A 25839-nucleotide genomic window follows, 5' to 3' on the forward strand; every position below is an offset into this window, starting at 1 on the left:
TATATATATATATATATATATATATATATATATATATATATATATTTGAAGAGTAATTCAACTTCATTTCTCAGAAACATGAAATCACTTGTCTGAGCATTTTGAAAATCAATTTCAGCTACCCTGGCCCAGGGAGTTTTGTATTACCGTACATTGATTTTTCCAGAAGATTTAGTAATCAGAATGACAAATTTTGGTGATTGGCAAGAGGTGGCTCTTTGGAAGGGAGCAGATCACTGGGGAGCAGGATGAGAGGAAACCATCTATCAAGCTGCCCATAACTTGGTGAACACTGGGCATGTATCTCAGGCTTTTCACTGGCAATAATTACATGCGCTAAATTCGGAGTGCTATGCCAGGTGTAGGGCAGTGTGCAATCTGCCTTATGTGTGCAACCTGTATCAGGGCCAAGGGGAAACTTCCCTTTTGTCCTCTGAAGGTTGGCGAAAAACCACTGACTAGAGGCAGATGAACGGGAGAAAAGGCATACAAATGCATTTGATCACAGTTCTATGTGATGTGGGAGCTTCAGAACAAAGATCCAAAGATACAGGGGAACTTGTCTACGTTTATGCTTAGGTTTAACAAAGTATGGACATCCATGTAGAAATATTATTGTACAAAAGGGGTGCAATCGAATGCTAATAGGCTGAGTGGGGAAACCCAGCAAGGCTGTCTTTCTAGACTCTTCTTGGCCTCTCTGTGCAGCCTTCCTTCCTGCTGGGTATGGGGCAGAATCTCTGGAATAGGGATCTTATGACCTACAGTCAAACAAGGTAAGTCAGTAATTTCTTTATGGCCAGTTTTTACACAGAAAGACAGAGGGAAAGTGAAAGTAATATTTTTAGATTTTATGGATGGCTTTGAAGAAAAGGGGTTCTGGTTTCTGTGACCTTCCTTGGGGAAGAGGAATTCTGGTTCCTACAAACAGCCTCAGGAGAGAATGGGACTGAGAGACAGGAGGGCAAAAGAAGGTCAGAGAGGAACTTTTACTTCTGAGGCTGCTTCTCGGCCTGCATTTTGTAGTACTGTTTTCTGAGTTCCAAGATGTGCTGGAATTCTCAAATCAACCCAGTGTGTATGAACTCCCTAACCCCATCACAGAGATGAGAAAGCGGTGGCTCAGTAAGGTTAAGTAACTTGTTTGCAGCCAGAACCAGAACTCTTATCCTGGAAGTCTGAGTCTAAAGCTCTACTTCTGGGTTTATATGGTAAAAGTAAAATAATATTGCTAGATAGGACAGTAGCCAGACTCATTCTAAAAATTAATTCTAAAAATTGTATGATTCCACAAGTATCTACCTAACCCTAAGAAATGCAGGCACCCGGGCCGGGCGCGGTGGCTCACGCCTGTAATCCCAGCACTTTGGGAGGCCGAGGCGGGTGGATCACGAGGTCAAGAGATCGAGATCATCCTGGTTAACATGGTGAAACCCCGTCTCTACTAAAAATACAAAAAATTAGCTGGGCATGGTGGCACGTGCCTGTAATCCCAGCTACTCAGGAGGCTGAGGCAGGAGAATTGCCTGAACCCAGGAGGCAGAGGTTGCGGTGAGCCAAGATCGCGCCATTGCACTCCAGCCTGGGTAACAAGAGTGAAACTCCGTCTCAAAAAAAAACAAAAAAAAAACAAAAAAGAAATGCAGGCACCTAAAGGATTTACCAGATAAGACTATGGGATTCATTGGCTAATTGCAGTTTGACCTGTACTGTCAATTCTCAAAAGCTGTGTTGTTTGATCTTCTCCTTCATTGCATGAGTGTAGACAAATCACTTCCTATTTAAGGGTCTCAATCTCCTCATGTGTACAATTGAGGGGATCATACTGTAAGACCCTTAGGTTTCCTTCCGGTTTGGCCATGCCTTTGTTTCTGATAAAAATCTTTGGTTTTGTCAACTATAGTCACTGTTTGTGACTCCACATGAGAAGTAAGAAACATATCATTGAGCCACATACAATTATTTCTATGGAATTACAAAGGGCTTTCAAAAACGTGTTAGTAAATGTGTGACACTGATGTTTTTACATTAGCTCCTCAATAAACTGACAAAATCAACTGAGAAGTTGGAAAAGGAAGATGAAATTTACTACCAAAAAAATATGATGGGTTATTCTACCAGACTGAAATGGGAAAACACTCTAGAAAACTGCTACCAGGTAAGTTATATATTCACTTTTTTTTCTTCTTCTGTGGAGCTTTGCGTGACCTTGAAGATGGAGGTCAGATCTACAATGACAAGACCTGTCCTCTGTCTTAGCTATGACACACATATTGTGACTCTAGACAAACCACATTTCCTCTCATTGTTTCAATTTCTCCATGTCAATCACCAGTGACAATTTATTAAATTTCATTGGCCAGAGTTTCCGCTCCTAATTCTTAGTGGACAGGACAGCACTCAGCTAACTTCAAAAAGTGCTGTCAAAGTAAAGTGTAAATGAAGGCTTAAGTGTTAGGTCCTTGGAAATTAGTTTTAGGCATAAGCAATGACTCCTACAGTGATTGCTTAAGGAGGTCAGGCATTCTGTTAGGCACTGGAGATACAGAGCATTGAATAAAGTAACATTGCAACACTTGAGATGTGTACCTCTCAGTGGGAAAAGCAGACATGTAAAGAAGGAATTGTGGCAAATTATCTGATCAAAAATAGGCAAAAGATGTCAGCAAGCACATTACAAAAAGAGAAATCAAAATCATCAATAAACCTATGAAACAATGCTAGATCATTTGGCAAAAATTAGAACTTGACAATATTAAGTGTTGGTAAGGATGTTAGGAAACTAGAATTATTGTATCTCTGTAGTGGGAATAAAAATAATGGTATCTAGTGAAACTAAAATAAGCATGTACTCACCACATAGCAGTTCTCCTTTTAGGCATACACCCTACAGAAAAATGTGCACTTGTACGCCAAGAATGATGCACAAGAACGTTTATTGCAGAATTGTTTATAATTGCATGTGAGTAAAAACTGTATGCAATCTTCACACCCATCAACAGAAGAATTCCTCTTCAAATAATGTCTAATTTGGAAAGTAAACTAATATCCAGCAGTGAAAAGTTAATTAAAATTGTATTTGAACATGAATTAACCTTAAAAAACATGATGTTGAAGAAAAGAAATGTACCACTTATACAATCTCTGTAAATTAAAATTCTTTTAAACTCATGCACAAACTATACTGAGTTTATATGTGTGTGTTTGTAAACTTATACATATAGACTGGCCCTGTGCTCAATGGCAGAAATGGAGCCCACGGTGGGAATACAACAGAATTGCCAGAAACAGCCATGCAACTTATGCATGGCCCCTGGTGAAGCAATACACCCCTGGGCTCAACATAAATATGACCAAATTAAATAATTATCAATTCTGGAAAGTAAGAACATGAATATTTTGGTTTTCTTTTTCCCCACCTGTTTTAAGTTTAAAAAAAAAGTTTAGGCCAGGCGCAGTGGCTCACACCTGTGATCCCAACACTTTGGGAGGCCGAGGCAGGCAGATCATGAGGTCAGGAGTTCGAGACCAGCCTGATCAACCCAGCAAAACCCTGTCTCGACTAAAAATACAAAAATTAGCTGGGCATGGTGGCTCACCCCTTTAATCCCAACTACTCAGGAAGCTAAGGTAGGAGAATCGCTTGAACCCAGAGGCAGAGTTTGCACTGAGCTGAGATCACACCACTACACTCCAGCCTGGGCAACAGAGCAAGATTCCATCTCAAAACAAAATCTTTAAAGCAGGTACGATTGGAGAAAGCCATGATCTAATGCCCAGCATGGAGTAAGTGCTTGGTGCTCACTGCTCCTCTCTTAGGCTGTGCTAAGTGCATTTGTGTGCTTCTGTTTTGTATTCATTATGACATTATGAGGAAGGTACTCATTTCATCCTGCCTTTACAATTGAGGCTGGAAACATAAAGAGCCTGAGATGGTTTCAAGATTTAGCCTGGACCTCTGCACTATGCTCCTGCCCCATTGAAACCTGGGAGAGCAAAGGCTATATGGCAAGCGGAAACCGAAGGGCTGCATTGACATCTCTTGCAGCTCAACCACTCAGAGTAGAATAGATGCAGAATTAGAGAAGGGGAAATTAAAGGAGAGATGAAAACTTGGGTCAAAGAGAGGAAGAAATGAGACAAAATTTCTCAATTTACACTTGAACGTAAGCTCCTGGCACTCTCCTTGCTTATGCTGGATAGGTTTTAGATGAAGCCGATGAGAAAAGGTGAGGGATTTAAATTCTAACTTTATTCATTTGAAATCTGGCTCTGCAGCCTGAGCTCTGATGTTGCCTCACCTCACCTCATCACTTCTTGATGAAGCCCTGGTCTTTCCACTGAGGCCAGCTTCCTTTGATTGCCCTGTTAGGAGATGGGAGAGACATTTCTGCTTCCACTCCATCTTCCACATACCCACCCTTCAAGGGCTATGAGAAAAATATTTTATCTCAGTATCTCCATCCTCCTCACCCTTCTACCTACATCACAGCAATGGGAGATAAATGGGTTCTACCTGGTGTAGCTGATAACTAGCTTTCCTTCAACATATGTTAGAGAAGGCTATGATTATCTTCATTATTAGAAGCTCTTCTAGGCCTCTCCTGCATCTCAGTTTCCTATCCTCCTGTTAAGATCCTTCTACACCTTTCTCCTCCAACCATCACTCCCCCTTCTCAGCATTCCCAGTGTTTAAACTGAAGCATCGTGGAAATTATCTTCTTTTCTTACACTCTTCCTGATGGTAACAAGGTATGCATTCATGTACATTTCAAAAGGCATCTTTCAACTTCAGCTTTAAAAATATTTAAGATCTAGTTTAGTTTTTAGTTTTTTTTTTTTTTCTTTTTGAATCCAAGTCACATGGAGTATCTACTCAAGTCGTGATCTTCTTGAGGAAGAGCATTTTCTTTCTCCCCTCCTGTATCCTGGATTTTTGCTGCTGCTATGCTGGAGGCCACCAGCGTTTCACTCCCTCTCCTTTTTAGTTCACACTGCTTCTCTTACCCCACCTTCCTGTGAGCTCTATCGTAGCTCCTGAGAGCCAGCTCAAGCCCATTAGACACAACTTGATATGACTTCTGTCAAGTGCCTTTGCTTCACCTGAACCCTCAATAATGATGCCCTTTTTGGTATATCCTGGGCTTGTATATGCTCAAGTTTATCCCTGCATGTCATTGACTCACATATTACTCTGTGTATGCCGTATTTTGTGTATGTTTATGATACTCAAGAGTCAAATATTAGATTCATGAAGAATGAAGACATATATAACAAAAACAGACTGAATTGACTCAAAGAAGAACTTCATTAAAAGTGTGAGAGATGGAAATAGGATAGTTAGCTTCTCTCAGTTTCATTTTTTCTCCATTCCTTCACTATTCTTCTGCAAAAATTGAACATAAGAATTCATTTTAGGGTCCTATGAAGTGTTCTCTTATTCCTTTTTACCCTACAGGTTACATTTACAAATTCTTTCAGAGAACATGCATTGAACTACATTCAAGGCAGTGTACTAGATACTATGAGTGTAAGTCATAAGTGTAAGTAATGAAACCAATTCCAAAATCCACATGTCAAAACTAGTCTTATTATTTCACAATCATATTATGTTCTATCCACATCCTCTCTTCCAAGAAGAAACAATTCAGATGATAGAAATAATCTATATTTTTAACAATAATAGCCATACTACCAAGAATTACAAAGAATCAAATGCTTCGTACTAAAGCACTTACTCAAGGAATTATTTTAAAAAGCCACTTGCAATATGTGTCAAGAGCCTTAAAAATATTCCCTTTCTCAACCAGTGTTCCTCCTCTAAACCCCAGAACACAGAAAATGATTCGAGTGGCTGTTTTCTCAGCTCTCCCAAGGATGGCACTTGAGTAGTCCCACTCTAGATGCAGACAAATGACAACTCATTACATACAGTGGACGCCTCAGGACAGTAGGGATTCATTCTTTCCTAGGACTCTGTTGAAAAAAGTAGTTTTCTTTCTACAAATCTGTCTTGAGGAAGTAGCTGACAAACCAGACCCAGATTTCTATTTGAAACACGTTAAAAGCAAAAGGCAGGAAACATCCCAAATGTCCAACATTAAAGGGATGACTAGATGGATCACCACACGCCTGCAAAATGGATGATTATGAAATAATTAAAGTGGTATTTTCAGAGACTAATGGCATGGGAAACTGTTCACATACATGTATAGTTAAGTGAAAAAAATGGAGTTTTAAATTTGAATAATTTGATAGATAATTAGAAGAGAAAATCATACATAGACACATACCTAGACTGAAATATATCAATATGTTAATAACAGTCACCTCTGGGTGGAAGAATTATGATATTAAACTGTATGTTTTGTGGGTCATTGTGGACCTAGGACAATGTCTGCAAGCACCTGGGTTGCTTGTTAAAAGTCAGATTCCTGAGCGCCTCCCTAGACCTGGGAGCCTCTAAATCAATCAGAACCTCTGAATGATTTATAAAGAGGGGTCTAGGCATTCTAAAGTTTGAGAGTGTCTGCTCTAGAAAGAGACTATTTCTTTTATCAGTTCTATGACAGCCATTTAAATGAAAACAAAACCTCTTTGAGCCCTTCCTGTAGCACCAGACCAAAGGCCAGGACAGCAGGAACTGAAGGGAACGAATGAAGAACATAAATTGTCATGATGGCTGCGGCCCCGACAGGCTCTAAATCTGCTGAAATCTGAATCTTTCTTGATAACTCCTTGACCACACTTTCTTCATATGTACTATTGTGGAACCTTAAGAGGACAGTTTGAGGTCTTCCACAGTATCTTGCTTCTCTACCACCTATTTTATATTAAAAGAACAAAATAATAGAAAGTAACAAGTCATGAAATGAGATATGGATCTCTCCTTTGCACAGTGGAATTTATTCCCTCCTCTTTTCATGAGCAAACATAGATCATTTTAATGATTTCCCTGGAATGTAATTAAAATCTGTTGAGCATTACCATGTCACTAAGGACACTGGTTATTCTAGTCTCAGATTGATGCCAGTGATTCAGCCCTTGTCAAAGTAAAGAAACACCTGCCCTCTAGGGATGCAATGTGTTCTAAAACCTGGTTTTTATTTTCTCTTGTCTTTTGCTCATAGGCTAAAACAGAAGAGCTGGTTTCTATATCTTTTTCTATAGGGTAAGGACTGTTTTTTGAAGATTATCACATAGGAGACCCAAACAACTGAGCAGAATTTGTTTTACATATTTGTTATGAGGCATATCAATTCTGCCCTTGAATAAGCAAAACATTTGATAGGCTGTTCTGTGTCTTTAATCTTTTATCTGGGAGAAAGGGCAGCCGGCCACATTCAAATGGCTGGTGCCTACAATTTTGTGAAAGCCTCAGGAGACTGCCAGCATAAACAAATGCATTTGACTCCCGTTGACATATGAAAATTGTGCAGCTTCAGAGGCAACTAAGATTGCCATGGGGGCACAGTTCCAGGCTTCCATCCAAATGTCAGGACACTTGCACAAAATCTAAAGCTGCATGTGATTGGCATAGATGTTCGTAGTTACTGCCTGAGCCTTTTACTACTTTGATTTACAAGTGGTGTTCAAATGACTATATACAAAAAACAAAATGTGGTATACACCTACCATGGAATATTGTTCACCCAAAAAGGAAGGGAATTCTGGCACATGCTACAACACAGATGAACCTTGCAGACATTATGCTAAGTGACATAAGCCAGATGCAAAAGAACAAATAGTGTATGATTCCTCTTGCAGGAGGTACCAAGAGGAGTTAAATTCACAGAGACAGAAAGTAGAATAGTGATTGCTAGGGGATGCGGGGAGTAGGAAATGATAAGTTGTTGTTTCATGGGTACAGTTTACTTTTGCAAGATGAAAAAAGTTCTAGAGATGAATTGTGACAGTCGAACAATAATGTGAATGCTGTTAATGACACTGAAATGGATGCTTACGGTGAATAAAATGGCATGTCATATTATATAAATTTTACCAGAATTAAAAGTATAAAGAAATTTTTTAGAATGTTAATCATCATATACCATAGATGAATTAACAACACAGAGATATAGAGGAATGCCATACTGGATCAGGCCAATGGGCTCCTGTGGGCATGCCAACAGGTGAGCAAGGAGAATCCAGTGATCTTTGTCACTCTCCATTCTCACCTCCCTCGCACTGCCAAGGGCCTTGAGACATACTCATCTTTCTTCTTCCCTATGGTCATGTTACCCACCAATTTTGCCCCAAGCCTTGTTCATGAAAGATGATTGCTGGTGCTCTTTGTGGGATGGAGGAGTTGGGATGGTGGGTATGAGAGCAACTGAGCTGGCCTTCTCTGGATAAAAGGATGAATGTCCAGGCTTTTTTTTTTTTTTTTTTTTTTGAGACAGAGTCTCACTCTGTCCCTCAGGCTGGGGTGCAGTGGTGCGATCCCAGCTTACTACAAATTCCACCTCCTGGGTTCAAGCAATTCTCCTGCCTCATTCTCCTGAGTAGCTGGGACTACAGGTGCGTGCCATCGCCCTGGCTAATTTTTGTATTTTTAGTAGAGACAGGGTTTCGCCATCTTGGCTAGGCTGGTCTCAAACTCTGGACGTCAGGCGATGTACCCACCTTGGCTTCCCAAAGTGCAGGGATTATAGGTGTGAGCCACCGTGCCCAGCCAGGCCTCATTTTTATTTAAAAAAAAAAAAAAAAAAAAAGGATGGAAAGAATTTTGTCTTAGACATCTGCCACCTCCATCAAAGCCCAGATCTCCCCTGGGCACACACCCAGCAGCTTCATGCTGCCGCAACATAGCCTTGAAATCTCCCTGAGTACTCCACCTGACTCAGTCTTCTATAACAATGCTTAGTTGCTAAACCTTTCTGCCCTCTCTAAAAACCACCAGTCAGCAACTTAATTGGCAGGGGTCTAATAACTAACATTTTCTAAATTTTTTTGTCTTTTTTTGAGATAGAGTTTCATTCTTGTTGCCTAGGCTGGAGTCCAGTGGCATGATCTCGGCTCACTGCAACCTCTGCCTCGTGGGTTCAAGGGATTCTCCTGTCTTATCCTCCTGAGTAGCTGGGATTACAGGCACCTACCACCATGCCTGGCTAATTTTTGTATTTTTAGTAGAGATAAGGTTTCACCATGTTGGCTAGGCTGGTCTCAAACTCCTGACCTCAGGTGATCTGCCCGCCTCAGCCTTCCAAAGTGCTGGGATTATAGGCGTGAGTCACCATGCCTGGCCTCTAAAATGTTAATAGCTAACAAGGCAAATGTGATTCCCCTCACTTTCTTATTTACCCTTCCTACCTAAAAAGTCATGAGTCTAATAATGAAACTTCCGTCATCTCACAAAATAAAGAGGCTATGTTCCCACTTGCAAACAGTGGACTCTGACTCCCAGGCCTAATTTTAGGTAGGATTATGAATTGATCAGACTTTGGGGTTCTTCTCTTGTTAAACAGTCTCCTTAAACAGAGAATTTGTGGCTTGGCATTCTCTTCCCTGAAGACTAGCAGAATGTCTTGTATGTACGATAAACAACTCAAACTATTGAGTGTCTAAATGCATTTCCAAGATATGGATATGGGCTTTTCTGGCCTTCACTCTCCTCTAGAATTCATGGATGTGTCTCAAATGCTTCCTTTTCTTCGTTTCTCCCCCTTCCTTGTGAACTTAGGTAACCCACAGCATCCGCCTATATGCCTTTAGGGTCAGAATAGCGTGGGGAAAGTGTGTGAGTTAAATCACTCTTAAGGGAAGGTAATAGGACAGATAACAAGACACATTCCTCTCCTGGAAATCTCCCTCCACTGTGGTTTGGATATGACATAGTCAAGAGGCTAATCATGAGAATTTGCTCAGTGTGTCTTCAGGTGTGTCAGTGGCTGATGAGTGACGTCTGTTTTACATAACAACTAGCTGATCAAACCCTGATTTTCATTCTTTTCAGAGCATTCTGGAGCTGGAGAAGGAAAGAATTCAACTCTTATGCAATAACTTAAACCAGTACAGCCAACATATTTCTCTCTTTGGTCAAACCCTGACCACAGTGAGTAGAGATGATCTCTCCATTCTGGTGTGCCTGGTAAGAAGGGGCAGAAACCTTTCTTCGACAACCTTATTCTGCTCCCCTTGACATTGCAGTGCCATTCACAGATTCACTGTGCCATCAGCAAGATAGATGTTGAAAAAGATATCCAGGCTCTAATGGAAGAAACTGCAACTTTGTCTACAGAAAACAAATCTGAGTTCCTATTAACAGATTATTTTGTAAGTATGAAATGGCAAAAAAAAGAAAAAGTAACATTAATGGAGGATCTTAGGTACTGAGGGACTTACATTGAAAAAAATTGAAAGTAAATATTATGTTTTATAAATGAAAATGATTTCTCATAGCCCATATAAATAAATTAAAAAAAAAAAAAAAAACAGTGTTCTGGTTTATAAACTGGGCAATGGAAACATTTCTTTGGTATTCTCTAGAAGGAAAGAAAGTCGAGCAGGGTTTTAAACAGAATCTGCCTTATTCGGTCTTCTATAAAAGTAGTGCTAGGCAGACATGTTTCAACGACCTATAATTAATCACTGTATATCACATGGTGCTTAAGTTGGTTATCTGCACCAATCGCTATGTAACAAATTACCGCCCTCACCCCCACCAAAATAATGGCTTAAAACAAACATGTATTATCTCATAGTTTATGTGGGTCAGGAACTCAGTTGTGGGTTAGCCGGGTGTCTCTGAGCCCCTCCCAAGGCTGCAATCAAGGTATTAGGCTGGGCTGCAGACATCCCCAGGCTCTTCCTGCAGAAGACTCTGCCAAGCTGACTCACAGGGCTGTTGGCAGGCCTCTGGTCCTGCTGTTGGTTAGAGATACCATTTTCTTGCCATATGGGTCTCTCCCGTGTCTCAGCCTGCTCCCCGCAGAATGAGTGATCAAGACAGACAGAGCCAGATGCCCAAGAAATTATAGTCTTTTGTAAGCTAATCTAAGAAGTAACATCTCATCACATTCTATTTGCTAGAAGCAAGTCAATAAGTGCAGCCCATACTTGAGGGTGGGTGTGAGGGGAGATCACCCAAAGGCATGGATTCCAGAAGGTTGGAGTCACTATCAGCATTTTTCCTGGTCCCTTCCCTTGAAAACCTTGGACTGGATTACTGGAGGCTTATTTTGAGGGCATTTGGGTGATTCTGCTGCCGGTGTTTTTGCTGAAAGCTGGTCAGTGTCCCTGGGGAGAGCCCAAGCATGTTGCCTCTTTGCTACCTTGGGGCAAATTATCTGTCCTTCTGGGTCAAGGCTCAAAGATTTTGGACTCTGCTCCCCTCTTGATATTCTTAATCGTAGTGTTCTAGGAGCTGATTATTAATTACCAAAATCTGCAGAAAGAATTCCTGATAGTGTTTCCCTGGGTCCTCTGCCATATTTTATTCTGGATTTCAAGCTCCAGATTAGGGGTGTCATTCTTCTCTGACATGGAGAACAAGCCCATTGGTCATGTCCTCCCTAGGATTAAAAGTACAGCTGAAGATGACCTCCCTGGACCTCTGATCATGCAACAAGAGGTAAGGGTAGAAGGGAGAGGCGGTTAAATCAGGCACAGCAGTAAATCCTGACTGGCTTTCCCTTTCCCCACCATTTGGACAGCAACAAATGACCAGCTATTTTTTATTAAGTCCTTTTTTCATCTATCCTGACAAAGGAGAAGTATACTAGCTATCAATGTCCATTCAATGCAAAAACAAGGTAGAAATGGGAGTGGAAATAATTTGATTCCATTGGGAAAGCGCTTGTTTTCTTCCAAATAATGTAGTCAGGGCCTGAGATGGAAAAATGTACAATAATATAAATCTACTCTTTTCTTACAAAGAATAATAAAAATGCCCTCATCAAATAACTTGTCAATAAAATAAGGGTTATTTTCCTGAAAATTTGACTAGCGTTCTACCAAAGTGTAAGCAGGCAGCCATGATGACTTCTCATTTATTAGCATGTACAGGGAATTTTTGGTTTCTATAAAACTTCACCGTGTCAGAACTCACAACCATGTGTCTGTTGTCTAAGAGAAGGGACTGTGTCTCAAAATGACTGAATAGCATTTTCTTGACATCTTTAAAACAAAGCACCCCAATGTCTGACTTTATAGTCGTTGTCAGTAAGTGTAGGCTGGTTTTTATTCAGTGTTACAAAATTTACATGAACCAGGGTACAACAAACAGACCAATCTAAGTGCAAAAATTGGAGGGCTGGTGACCTGGTGAAAATAGTTGTAAGGATACCATGAATACCATGTTCAAAAGATTGTACCTTTAATTTTATATGCCTCCTCCAGTACTGACCTTCTTTCTAACGAATCTTTAAAAGAGGACAAATTTAAGAGTTAAATGATGGCAATATACGCCATCCTGAAATTGACCCAGGAGTAATGTATCCCTGGAAATACATGTTTAAACAATAGACGTCCCAAAACAAACCAAGGGAAGCCTTGGACTAGCATGGGAGCTATGTTCTGACTCGCATGCCTTCAACGGGGAAGAGCTAACAGTTTTATTTAGCCATCTTAGCAGTTGAGTCAGAGTTTACTTGAGGGTGTGATGTCAGCTTGGGCCTCAGCTATGTGCTGACATGTGAAGGAATGGTAGAGAATTTGGGGTCAAAGTAGGTGGGTCTTAAGAGGGAACACAAGCCAGGCGCTGTGGCTCATGCCTATAATCCCAGCACTTCGGGAGGCTGAGGTGGGTGGATCACCTGATTTCAGGAGTTAGATGCCAACCTGACCATCATGGCAAAATCCTGTCTCTACTACAAATGTAAAAATTGGCGAGGCATGGTGGTGGATGCCTGTAATCCCAGCTACTGTGGAAGCTGGGAGGCAGAGATTGCAGTGATCACACCGCTGCACTCCAGCCTGGTGACAGAGCAAGACACTGTCTCAAAAAAAAAAAAAAAAAGAGGGAACACTAACTGTTTCAGCTTGGGCCTTCTTTTATATTTCTCTGTGTTACAGGTAAAATGAGGAAAATAAAACCAACCATTGAATTGTAGGAGTTGCATGTAATAAATAATATAAAGAAACTTTTATTTATTTATTTAGAGATGGAGTCTCACTCTGTGGCCCAGGCTGAGTGCAGCAGCACGATGTCGGCTCACTGCAACCTCTGTCTCCTGGGTTTAAGTGATTCTTCTGACCCAGCCTCCCAAGTAGTTGGGATTACAGGTGCACACCACCATACCTGGCTAATTTTTTGTATTTTCAGTAGACACAGGATTTCACCATGTTGGCTAGGCTGGTCTCAAACCTTTGACCTCAAGTGATCCACTCACCTCGGCCTCCCAAAGTACTGGGATTACAGATGGGAACCACCACACCTGGCCTAGAATATAAATAAACTTTTGTAATGTACAATGCAAAATACATAAAAAATATTTTTATCTGTATATGTTTTTATAGAGGCTATTCCTTTTGCTCTAAATCCTCACACTTCTTGTTTGTGAAGTTCTATCTAAAGGTAATCTCTCAGCTGGGATCATAATTCTTCTCCTTCTTTATCAGAGAAGCCTGCATCCTTTCCTCCCATCTTGAGTCATTAGCTCCCCTCTCTCTCCACGGGTTTCTGTTCCTCTGCCACACTCACATTTAGCAACCTCCTCACTGCAACCCTACCATCCTATTCCTTTTTTTATTCAATTGTTGAAATAATGCATGTGAAAACTCAGATATCATGAATGATTCCTCATACCCTATGTTATTAAATTCCTACTTCAGCCCTAAAATCCAGCCTCAAATCCCTGAATAATTTTTTCTTCCACTATTTTTTTGCTCATGCAACAGGTATCTTTATTGTTCCTGATACATTTCCCACAGTCCTCCCTCTGCCCTTTGCTCCTGCCAGTTCTCCCGCCTGGAGTGCCCTTTGCCATCTTTCCTTGACTGGACAGTTATGTCTTCTTGCCTCCTTAAAACTGTCAGCTGCCTCCACTCATGGTGTCTGTACCATTTGTGAATGCATGTGGTCTTGTATTGCTAGTTTCTTTAATGTTGTGCTTCAAGGCCTAACTAAATAATAAACCCATTCTGGGCAGAGCATATGTGTTTTAGCTCACATATTCCCAGCTCTGCCAACACAGAACTCAGTAAAAATGTCTTCCACTCCTGAGGCAGTCACAGCCCGAAGCACATACATGATATTACATTTGGGCCATTAAACGACTCTAACTTGAACAAAGGTAAATAAGGAAGCAGTAAGTATATAACAAATAGATATATCAAGAAACTGAAATAACTATAGTAAGGGTTCATTCTCAAAGAATAATTTGCTCTATTGAAAAGTACTTGGCTATGTGACTCTCAAGTTGTGAACAGGAAGATATTTTCTTATTAATCAGGTCTAAAACAGGTAGAACAATGTGTGTAAAACTAAAGATTATCCTGTTTAATATTTTTTTTTCTTTTATAAAGTTAAAATTAAATGCAGCCAGTGAAAGTGTCAGTATGGACAGGGAAAAGCAACTTTTACTTCCTCCCCCTTGTTAGACATCCTTCTTTTTTCCTAAAGGAAGAAGATCTTAACAATGCAATGGATAAAGAGAGACGAAAGTCTTTAATAAAACCAAAATTATTGAGACTGCAGAGAGACATTGAAAAAGCCTCAAAAGACAAGGAAGGTGTGTAACTGTCTCTTCAAATGGCCAGAAAAGGGACCATATTATGCTCAGAGGTTTCATTTAGAGTTAGGATTAATTGCTTTTGCTATTTGGCAGGGGTCATCTCATTTAAACAACCATATATCAAACCTAAATTGTGTGAATAAAAAAATATAAAAAAGAAGAAAAGAGAAAGCCAAAAAAAAGAAAAAAGGAAAATCACATTTTGGTCTATTTATGAAACCTATAGTATTATACTACTATTTTTAGAAATGTAGCATTTTCACTGTGTTTCTGAAATTGGCTAGTATGAGAGACGATGTGTTTGGTTTAAAACATGGTAAACTCCTGTGCACAAGAGTTTTGGAGGTTTTTTTGGGTTGTTTCTTTTGACTTTTGAAACAATGTAAAAATCACTCAAATTAAATTCTGTATTTAGAAATTAGGCATGTTAGAATGTGAAGCAGCTATAAAGCAACACGGATGACAAAAATGACTCCACACTTGTGATTCTAAAGTCTACACAGTAGCTTGTTTTATATGGACTACAGTAACTCATTGTAGTGGAATACTGGAGAGCAAATTCAAGATAAAAAATATTTAGTGATGTGAATGCCATAATAAGAAAGAAGCCAACATGGTGTAAATATTAGCAATTGCTAGAATGGGTTGACTGAAAGATTCAAAATCTCATCTGGAAAAATAATAGTCCAGATGCTTTAAGCAGCAGCATTTCTCAAATTTCATTAAATGAAGAGAAAGGTAAAGGAACAGCTCATTTATCATTCGGTCAAATTTATTAAGAACTACCTGCAGAGACTCCCTCAGCCATTTAAGAAATCCTGCCAGTGGCTGGTGCAGTGGCTTACGCCTACAATCCCAACACTTTGGGAAGCCAAGGTGGATGGATCATGAAGTCAGGTGTTAGAGACCAGCCTGGCCAACATGGTGAAACTGCATCTCTACTAAAAATACAAAAATTAGCTGGATGTGGTGGCACATGCCTGTAATCTCAGCTACTCAGGAGGCTGAGGGAGGAGAATTGCTTGAACCTGGAAGGCAGAGGTTGCAGTGAGCTGAGATCATGCCACTGTACTCCAGCCTGGGCAACAGAGCAAGACTCCATCTAAAAAAAAAAAAGAAAAGAAAAAAGAAAGAAATCCCACTGGTTTCACTTCTAGATTCAGGCTCCCTTTGAAAGTGACTGACTCCCAGCTATGTCCCACTAGGATAGTGTGAAAGGTGACTGAAAACATGATTTCATTTTCAGGCCTGGAACGAATGCTTAATACGTACTCCAGCAACTCCTCCTTCTCCGATGCAAAGAGCCAGAAAGACACTGCAGCGTTAATGGATGAGGTAAATGTTTGCAGAGAGCAGTTCCCTAGATTTAGCGATGAAAAAGTTATTTTTAGAATACTTGTTTCTGGTCCACTTCGCTTTGTTTGCCTTTCCTTTCTCATGACATAGAAAAATCTAGTGGGAGAGCTTATAGGGTCAGCTTCATAAGTCACTTGAGGGATCTGGAAAAATCCAACTACCTAGAAATGTTTGCTTTGGTGTCCTCAGAAAAGAATTGTGTCTAAAATAGTATTCTCCAAAGCAGAGTCATTCTTTAAGGGCCTAGAAACCATGTGCACTTTAACCCAGTTTAGAAAAGTGAGTGACAGGAAACACAGGGTCTGCATTCAGAAAGGCCTGTATTTAGATTTAGCTGGGCTGTTTACAGGGACCTGGGGCAACTTTAGTTTTCTCACCTGCAAAATGGTGATATTGGTACCTACCTCATGGGGCTTTTGAGAGGGTGAAATATTATTTAGTAAATGCTAGCACAGTGCTCACAGGAGGAGCTCAAAAACTAGTCTTTTTTATAAAGATGGTATTTTCCATTCATCCCTCTGCTGATGAAGAGAATAACAGGAAAAAGAGATGATGTTGCTGCACAGAGGGAAGAGGGCAGTCTGGGGTAGGAGGCAAAAGCTTCTTGGGAAACCAGAAGCAACTTTGGAGGCTAGGTTCTTTGAGGGTGGGAATTGGGGTGGGGAGATGGTAGAAGAGGCAGGGAGGTGGGCCTCCTGGCCTTTGTGCTGAGTGCGTGAACTCTAGCCCCAGAGACATTCGTGGAGATTGATGTTTTGGCCACTTCAGAGGAACTCACATGAAAGGGATAGTTAACAAAAAGCTGATGAATTTTACATAGAAATAAAAATGAACAGATATATAGCACCAGTGTGCAACATATGGGTTTCTTGTACTGTGATTAGAGATCACGAGTAGACTGGGGTTAATCTGGGAATCATTCAAAGAGATAAATTTTTTAGCAATTTTTTTTTTTTTGAGATCGAATTTCGCTCTTGTTGCCCAGGCTGGAGTGCAATAGTATGATCTCAGCTTTCCACAACCTCGGCTTCCTGGGTTCAAGCGATTCTCCTGCCTCAGCCTCCTGAGTAGCTGGGATTACAGGCATATGCCACCACACCCTGTATTTTTAGTAGAGACAGGGTTTCTCCATGTTGGTCAGGCTGGTCTCGAACTCCCAACCTCAGGTGATCTGCCCGCCTTGGCCTCCCAAAACACTGGGATTACAGGCATGAGTTACCACGCCTGGCCTTTAGCAGTGTTTTGAAGAATACAGGAATTTGGGCATTTTCTTTTCCTTGCTTATAGCCTAACTCTCTTGTGAATGCAGGTACCTGATAATTGTTCCCAGATTGGCAATTTTAATAGTTTTTTGGTGAAAGAAGATGGATGCAGTGAGGTACCTCTGACCTAGTTTTTAAAAAGCCTTTCTTGAGTGGGGTGCTGTTGCAGAAACAAGCCTAACACTTCTTGTGAAAAGAAAGGCCTGCATTGTGTGCACTTGGGAACAGAGGCCTAACATACCTGCAATAATGTGTGGCTGCAATCTTTATGAAATTATAAAGCAGACTGTAGGACATTTTCTGTGACCATACAAACTGTTTAGTTAACTAATTCAGTGCAAATAATATTTGCCAAAATAAAGTCATAAAGAGCATTTCATGAGGCCATTGGGTTACACATTTATTCCTTTGGCTGTCCTTGAGCAGAATTTTGTCATTGTCATTGCCAGCATATATGTATTAGGATCATCTGGGTCCTCTCACATGAAGCACAGAGTGGAGGTCACAAGAAGGGAGAGCATCTGACCCTGGAACTTCCAGCGTTTATGATCTGGTGAAGGAGCAACTGTGAACATTTAAGTGATGAATGCCAAATATCCGCATGATTTCATTACACATGCTCTGCAGCTGGGTAGCCAGACACTAATGATACTGGTAAATTTTGGGTTACCCAGAGAAGGTTTCTTAGATGAGGAAACTCTTTTATTTAAATTATTCCTTATTTCATTGTATCTTGGTCCTTGAAGTGCCATGTTTGCATCAAGAATGTTCACAAGCGGCCGGGCGCGGTGGCTTAAGCCTATAATCCCAGCACTTTGGGAGGCCGAGGCGGGTGGATTACGAGGTCAAGAGATCGAGACCATCCTGGTCAGCATGGTGAAACCCCGTCTCTATTAAAAATACAAAAAATTAGCTGGGCATGGTGGTGTGTGCCTGTAATCCCAGCTACTCAGGAGGCTGAGGCAGGAGAATTGCCTGAACCCAGGAGACGGAGGTTGCGGTGAGCCGAGATCGCGCCATTGCACTCCAGCCTGGGGTAACAAGAGCGAAACTCCGTCTCAAAAAAAAAAAAAAAAAAACTGTTCCAAAGCAATGTAAGAGAATAATTAGTAAAGAAACTGGAGGAACTTAGATTAAATACTATCTTTAGATACTAGAAAGAGGGCCACATAGAGGAGGAGCTAGATGTGCTCTATGATGCTATCAAGTGAAGGTCTAATGGTAAAAGGCATGGGGGAGCTTTCAGTTTTGTCTTAGGTAAGTCTGCCCCACAATGCAGTGGATTGCTCCAATGATTAGAGGCCTTCTCCACCAATTGGACGTCTTCTGTCCATGGCTGTGACACCCTGGCAGGGGTATTAGCATTAGGAATTCCCATGGTGGAGGTGTAGGGGAAAGAGGAATAATGGTGAGGAGGGGGCTGGATAAATAGGACCCTTCCAATGCTTAGATTCTGTTATGTGATTCACACTGGCTGGACCCAGCCTGACAAGTTAATTATAGAGTTTCTAGTTCGAGGTCAAATTAAGAACAGAGAGAGACTATGAGTGTATCTTTAGCTTGACTTATTATTTTTATACCCAAGTACCGTTGAATATTGTTCCCAGTTTCCAGAAGTGTTCCTGTAAACTTTCTGGGTAATATAAGACCTCACCCTCTCAAAGAACGAATGAAGCTCACATTCAATTTCATTTGATTCTATTGATGTTAATTCAATTCTGTTCACAATACTGAGCACTGATGGCTCACTTTCTTCACAGACCACCAAAAATCTACCTTCTACAATCAACACTTATTCCCTTTCTCATCCCTCAGCAGAATATTGAGTAAAAGCTCTTCATTGCCATAAAATACTAATATATTACCAAGGTTTCCTGGTTACCCCCAGAGTACAGACTTAGACACATTCAACAACTAAAACCTTCCTCGAGACTGCTTAAAGGGTTTTCTCCCCTATTTTCTTTTTCTCTTTGGCATTTTCAGTGAATATCTGTATGAGTTAAATGTATACTTTTCTAACCTCTTTGTTATTTTGAAAGTTATTCTGATATTCCTATCCAGTAGTGCCTCATTTTCTAGAAATTTGCTCACATGGCCAAATGATGTATCCACAGAACAATTTGAAACTAGACCTATTGGAAGCAAACTCCTACAAACTGTCATCAACATTAGCAGAACTTGAGAAAAGACCACAGCCCAGCCATCCTTGTAGTAACTCCATCTTCAGGTGGAGGGAAAAGGTAACAGTCAAAAGACTGGATGTGATTTCTTGATTGGGCCTGCTGGGTGGAGTGGCTTAAAGTAGCATCAGGGGAAAAAAAAGCAGTTAGAAATTCTATGTGTTATTAGTATTCATATACCTAATAAGATAAAAATGTTTTTATTTCTTTTGAGCACAAACAAGAGCTAGACACAACTGAATACATCCTGTGTACCCTAAACTACTGTGAGGAGCTAAAAAACACTTTCAATTTCTTCTTACTCATCATATCTGAATTTTATCCTTTGAATGTGCTTTTACAGTAAAATTTCTGTTAAACTTAATTTCAATATTCATACAGACCTATAAGATTCTGTGGTATATGTTAGTCTCATCTGCTTAACATGGTGCCTAATGCAGGTAATGCATCAGTAGAGCTCTGAAATTCACATAGACGTATTTTCCCAGTGCTGCACTCTTCAGGAGTGGATGAGCAGGTGAACATACATGGTAGCTATTGCTTGTGGCTATTTTTGTTACTGATCAGAAGGGGGTGCTGTAATCATCTTGTGATGAAGGGACAGTTTTCTAAGAGGCTCAAGATCTTGAAAACAGTCTCAGTCATTTAAAGGGTTGTAATCATTTCACTTGCATTAAGCCAACTAAACTTGTATTTGTAAAAGTAATGCTGTGAATGTTACTATCTGACCTAGACACATAGGTTAGAATTGAAAACACAGGCTATAAAGTATAGTAATTCTGTAATTCTGAAAATATTAAGGCTTCAGCTCAAAACTGAAACACAGTAGGGCTTAGAAATCTACTGATATTTTATACACTCAATTAAAAAATTTCCAGTCCAGGCACGTAATCCCAGCACTTTGGGAGGCTGAGGCAGCGGATTACCTGAGGTCAGGAGTTTCAGATCACCCTGGCCAACATGGTAAAACCCTGTCTCTGCTAAAAATTCAAAAATTAGCCAGGCGTGGTGGCAGGCACCTGTAATCCAAGCTACTGGGGAGGCTGAGGCAGGAAAATCACTTGAACCCAGGAGGTGGAGGTTGCAGTGAGCCAAGATCATGTCACAGCACTCCAGCCTGGGCAACAGGGTGAGACTCTGTCTAAAAAACAGCTACAGAAGAGTTAATTTTCATGAATGTTTATCATAATCATTTTGCAAAATATGGCTTTTTATACCATTTGAACAGGAGCATACTCATAGCTATGTGAAAATATCTCGGCCTTTTTTGATGAAGAGATTAGAGAATATTGTGAGTAAGGCATCTTCTGGTGGGCAGAGCAATCCAAGTTCTTCAGCTCCAGGTAATCCCATGCCCAGAATCATTTGGCCTGGGTCCTACTGACAGGGCATGTCACTATATTTAAATTTTATTTTCAGAGCCACTTTGACCTGTATCTGTTTAAGGAAATTTATATTTCCATTGGGACTGATTAATTTGATAGACTCTGTAGCTTTATGTAAAAATGGGAAGAAGTTAAGAAGAATAGAGGTTTGGGAAAGTATTTTATAATATGAGAAGTTGCCGCAGATATCAGATGACTGGCATCCACCTTATTCAAATGACCTGTTATTTGCCATCCACATAATCACACCTAAACCATTTTGAGGAGTTTTGCAGCTCTGTCTCCATAGCCTCCTCCCAACTCCCATGAGAAGCCTGTCCTCTCTGCAAGACACATGGTGAGCCAGGTTGCTTGCCAAGGCTTGGACTCATGGCCTACAAACCCCTGTTAGCAGCCATCTGACTTCAGTCATTTGTGCACCCACACACCACACTGCTCTTCATCTTTCAGCACATACACGTGTCACTGTCCCTGAATGTTCAGATATAATTACCATGATCTTGACTATCTAATTTTTAAAATAAAAATTGGTTTAAAAAAAAGAATTTCAGTAAAACCAGGACATTATGGCTCACATGATATATTAAGGAATATATTAAGGAACACTGTTTGCAAAATAATTCCATACACGGCTAGGGATGATGATAATATGCACGTGCTCCAAGTATCCCCTATTTATATCTGAATGGCAAAACTGGTAAATGTTTTCCAAAACATGCATGCAACCACCACACCTATTATCTAAATGTTGCCAACTAAGCTCACATGGAAAAAGATATTGGCATCTTCATTTCTATTATCATAGAATGATGTTTTTCTCTAGACTTATGATTTCCTGTATTATGATATAGTTTTCGGTTACATATGTAGTCCATACATATAGAAAGTACATCATAAACGGTTATTGAATCAAGGAACGAACATTATGTAAAATTACACACTTTCCTTTTAAGAAAAATTTAATATATTGAAACTCTGCACCACACTGTTAAATAACCAGAGCTTCAGCTCATATTCATTTGCCTGCTAACACAGCATAGTAATTACAGCTTAATCTATTTCAGCCCCTGGTGTGGCCCAGCTCAGCAGACTTTGCAAGGCCTTATATTCTTTTCAAGCCAGACAAGATGATGAGCTGAATTTGGAAAAGGGTAAGAATCTTTCTCAAATATCAAATATTTTAATTGCCTTCCCATATTGAGATTCTTAACATGAATAAAACCCTGTCTTAGCATAGCAGCCTTAAGAGTTACCACCATGTCAAATCAGTTCAGGTTTATAATCACCCTTCTTGAAAGATAAGCACATCTAAAATGAAAGCTCGCAAAACGATAATAACTAACACATTCTGTTTACTATGTGCCAGACATGGTTGCAGGCCTGTTGTCCAATTTAACATTCATAAAACCCTTAAAGGGTTTTATTGGTATTCATTCCCATTTCATAGCAGAGGAGACTGACACACAGAAAGGTTAAGTGCTTTGGCTAATGTGACAGGCTGTGGCAGCGCAGGATTGAACCTGGTAAGGCAGTCATGCTCCGAATCACACTACACACTGGGGTAGAATGTCAGTAACGGAAGGTGATTAGAGGTGTGCTGCACCTTTTTATTTTTTAGAAGCTAGACATGCAGGAATGTGAAGTGACTTCCTCTTTTGACTTAGTGTAAGTGCAAATTCTAGAACCTGGGTCAGCTGACTCCCAGCTTAGTACTGGTCTCACTTACTTCTCAGGAAAGCTTTTTACAGCTAGTCTAAGGAGTAAGACCCCTTTCTTGGCTGGCCACGGTGGCTCATGCCTGTAATCGCAGCACTTCGGGAGGCCAAGCCAGGCGGATCATGAGGTCAAGAGATCAAGACCACCCTGGTCAACATGGTGAAACCCTGTCTCTACAAAAAATACAAAAATTACCCAGGCGTGGTGGCACGTGCTTGTAGTCCCAGCTACTTGTGAGGCTGAGGCAGAAGAATCACTTGAACCCGGGAGGCGTAGGTTGCAGTGAGCCGAGATCGCACCACTGCACTCCAGCCTGGGTGACAGAGCGAGACTCCATCTCAAAAAAAGAGTAAGAACCCCCTTCTTCCCTTCTTTGTGTCACAGATTTTTACTTAACATGGAAAGGTATTATGTAGTAGGTTTATGATATAAACCACAAAACAATATTAAAGAATAAAGTCTCCAGCCTCAACCTTCTTTATGTGTCCAGTTAGAAACCACGTTTGGATGTTAGTGCTAAGGCAGAGATCTGGAAACAGAAGGCTTAGAGAGAAAGAGTAATGTTGTGGGAGAAAGCATATTATCCATGACCAGGACACGGCTCCCAGAGCCAGTGGAAAATCAAGATACATTTTGTAGCCAGACGACAGGGACACCATATATTTGCTATTGTTTATTGGGTGTTTCCTTTGCAGCGTTTGCCAGTCATATGTCTCCAGGCAATTACTTTTCTTCCTATGTGAATAAAAGACATACTTCCCAGATGCTGCATTTGAGTTACATTGTTCACAATAAATTGATTATCTTGTTTTCAGTTCTCTGTTGGTTGCAAAGCCTACTTATTCTTTATAGTCTAAGTAGTTTCTTTAAATAAAACACAACATTGGAGGCATAGGAAAGCAGGCAATACAATTTGAAATCATTTGTTTGAATTCTTGTTAATAGATTATGTCAATTTACTGATCCGAGAGAACCCATTAGAGGAAGAACTTAGACTGAGAATGATCTCCTTTAAGAAAAGTGATTTATGACCAAGAAAAGTTAGAAAAGGAGTTGATAGTCTCCTTTGTCTTAGAAAGAAAATTGCTGAGGAAAAGAATGAAAGGAAGACTGAAAAATTACCTCAGAATGGCACCAAAGAAAAAGTGGCTCTTGGATCCTGAAGGGAGCAGATGTTTCTACTTTCATGACAAGAGCCATGTTTTCTGTCCAATTCTTTATGGAATTCTTTTCATTTGAATCATTGCTTTAAAAAATATTGTCTCCAAATTGATGTTGTAATAAGGTTGTCTAAGTTGTTGAATAGGGAGTTACATTTCTGTGCAAAGCTATGAGTTAAAATTTTGGACTCTGAAATCAGGAATAATGCAGAGGCATTGTCTTGATCTTATGAAATGACTGTTGGTGAGACACGCTTATAGCAGTCAACACACCAAACTATCATTAACACCAACAGGTGAAACCCTCAAAGTACAGACACCCAGAAAGAGTTTGGTGACAATCTATCAGCTACAAAGTGAGCCAGGCAGCATAAGGATATATGACTCAACATGATTTTTTTTTTTTGATTTTTTGAGACAGTCTCACTCTGTTGCCCAGGCTGGAGTACAGTGGCGTGATCTTGGCTCACTGCAACCTCCGCCTCCGGCATTCAAGTGATTCTCCTTCCTCGGCCTCCTAAGTAGCTGGGACTATAGGCGTGTGCCACCATCCCTGGCTAATTTTTGTGTTTTTAGTAGAGATGGGGTTTTACCATGTTGGTCAGGCTGCTCTCAAACCTCCTGACCTCAAGTAATCCGCCAACGTCGGCCTCCCATAGTGCTGGGATTACAGGTATGAGCCACTGCGCCTGGCTGTGATCCTGTTTTTAAGCAATTATTTTACGATATATCTCAGTTGTTCATTACCTTACTCTTTTTAATATTCTCTGGATTATGCCTGCTTTATACAGAGGTGTTCAATACATTTGGCTTAATCTGAATGAAGTGCAGAAAACAACAATACCAAGTAACTCCTTGAAGCAGAATCTCCTTAAAACTCTTATCAATTGGGCTGAGGCATGTGTTCACATTGCAGAGACCCATTTGTCTAACTAATGGTGTATTTTCACAGGTGACATTGTGATTATACACGAGAAAAAAGAAGAAGGATGGTGGTTTGGATCTTTGAATGGGAAAAAAGGCCATTTTCCTGCTGCTTATGTGGAGGAGTTGCCTTCAAATGCTGGCAACCTAGCTACAAAGGCATAAAATAAGACTGTGAACATACCACCTTCACACTCTGTAACTAACTATACAGTGTGGTGTAAATAAGAATAAACTGCTATTATCTTTACAAGTTTTTATTTTGAAATGGGTGGAGTTTTACCTGCATGTCACAGCACTTTGCATTCATGATTATTAGCTGGAAACAGTCAGATAAAAGATGGATGGGTGGAGAGAGAAAAGGAAGAGGCTCCGTGGTTCCTAGAGTTTTCAAATTCTAGGAGACCCTAGAGATGATCCAGGACAACCCGTGGTGTCACAGAAAGAGACTGAGTCCAAAGTGGGTTCAGTCGCTTGCCTGAAGTCACAGAGTTATCTGGTAGAATATAGCCGTGAGGACTTAGATGTGTTTTTCCTCTGGATTTGGGTGGCAACAGAGCACAGCAGGCCTATGAGGGGGTCAAGCAGAGCCTGGGAGATGAGGAACACAGATCAATTCCAAAAAGACAAATAGGCAATTAAGACAGCAATGAGATCAACCCAAAATAGGGGATGATAGGATAAAAGATCCGAAGACAGGGTGGTAGATAAAGGTCCAGCTCCTAGGCTGAGGGCCTCAGGGCAGAACGGGGTTTCATCCTGAGCCAATGACCTTCCGAGCCAGTTGCTTCTTATATACTCACCACCACGAGAACTGCTCTTACAGTTAGGTCAAGAGCGAGCCAGAGACGGCTGGGGATATGAGAACAAGAACAAAGTGGACGGGAAAGGGCTAGGAAAGAGATAGTGCCCCATTTTTCATGCCTCCTTGCCCATTTGGAAGCCTCATTTACCAATTCAGGAGCAAGGAATTCTGCAGTTTTCAACTAAGTCATTATGGAAGGAATACCCTAAGCAGCTTCCTAATCAAAGGACTTTAAATGATAGTGGGTTTCTAGTTTGAATGGAAAGTTCTGGAAACCAATCTTTACTATCAAAATGGAATATTTAGGGTGAAGAAAATGTATGCTACTTCCTGAAATGCCCCATAATGAGCAAAGGTTGGGACTTAGGCTAGGCCC

The 25839-nt window shown here is 40.5% G+C and overlaps 1 protein-coding gene across 6 annotated transcripts in view; it reads left to right on the plus strand.

The window, feature by feature from the left end:
• Positions 1 to 24914, plus strand: part of NOSTRIN (nitric oxide synthase trafficking) — a 61038-nt gene extending 36124 nt beyond the window's left edge. For 4 of the 6 annotated variants that reach the window (XM_032286624.1, XM_032286625.1, XM_032286629.1 and 1 more), the window contains 9 exons: positions 2033 to 2158; positions 9956 to 10054; positions 10150 to 10275; positions 14564 to 14672; positions 15922 to 16010; positions 19408 to 19533; positions 20702 to 20816; positions 21923 to 22009; positions 24687 to 24911. In XM_032286624.1, the coding sequence (XP_032142515.1) occupies positions 2033 to 2158; positions 9956 to 10054; positions 10150 to 10275; positions 14564 to 14672; positions 15922 to 16010; positions 19408 to 19533; positions 20702 to 20816; positions 21923 to 22009; positions 24687 to 24823 (1014 nt within the window). In that variant the 3' untranslated portion in view covers positions 24824 to 24911. Of the gene's footprint in view, positions 1 to 2032; positions 2159 to 9955; positions 10055 to 10149; positions 10276 to 14563; positions 14673 to 15921; positions 16011 to 19407; positions 19534 to 20701; positions 20817 to 21922; positions 22010 to 24686 lie in introns of all 6 variants that reach the window. The other 2 variants (XM_032286626.1, XM_032286627.1) reach the window with 2 other exon arrangements.
• The last annotated feature ends 925 nt before the right edge of the window (positions 24915 to 25839 follow it).

The sequence above is a fragment of the Sapajus apella genome, unplaced genomic scaffold (assembly GCF_009761245.1).
Source record: "Sapajus apella isolate SASKATOON/1434 unplaced genomic scaffold, GSC_monkey_1.0 scaffold18, whole genome shotgun sequence".
Taxonomy (NCBI): domain Eukaryota; kingdom Metazoa; phylum Chordata; class Mammalia; order Primates; family Cebidae; genus Sapajus; species Sapajus apella.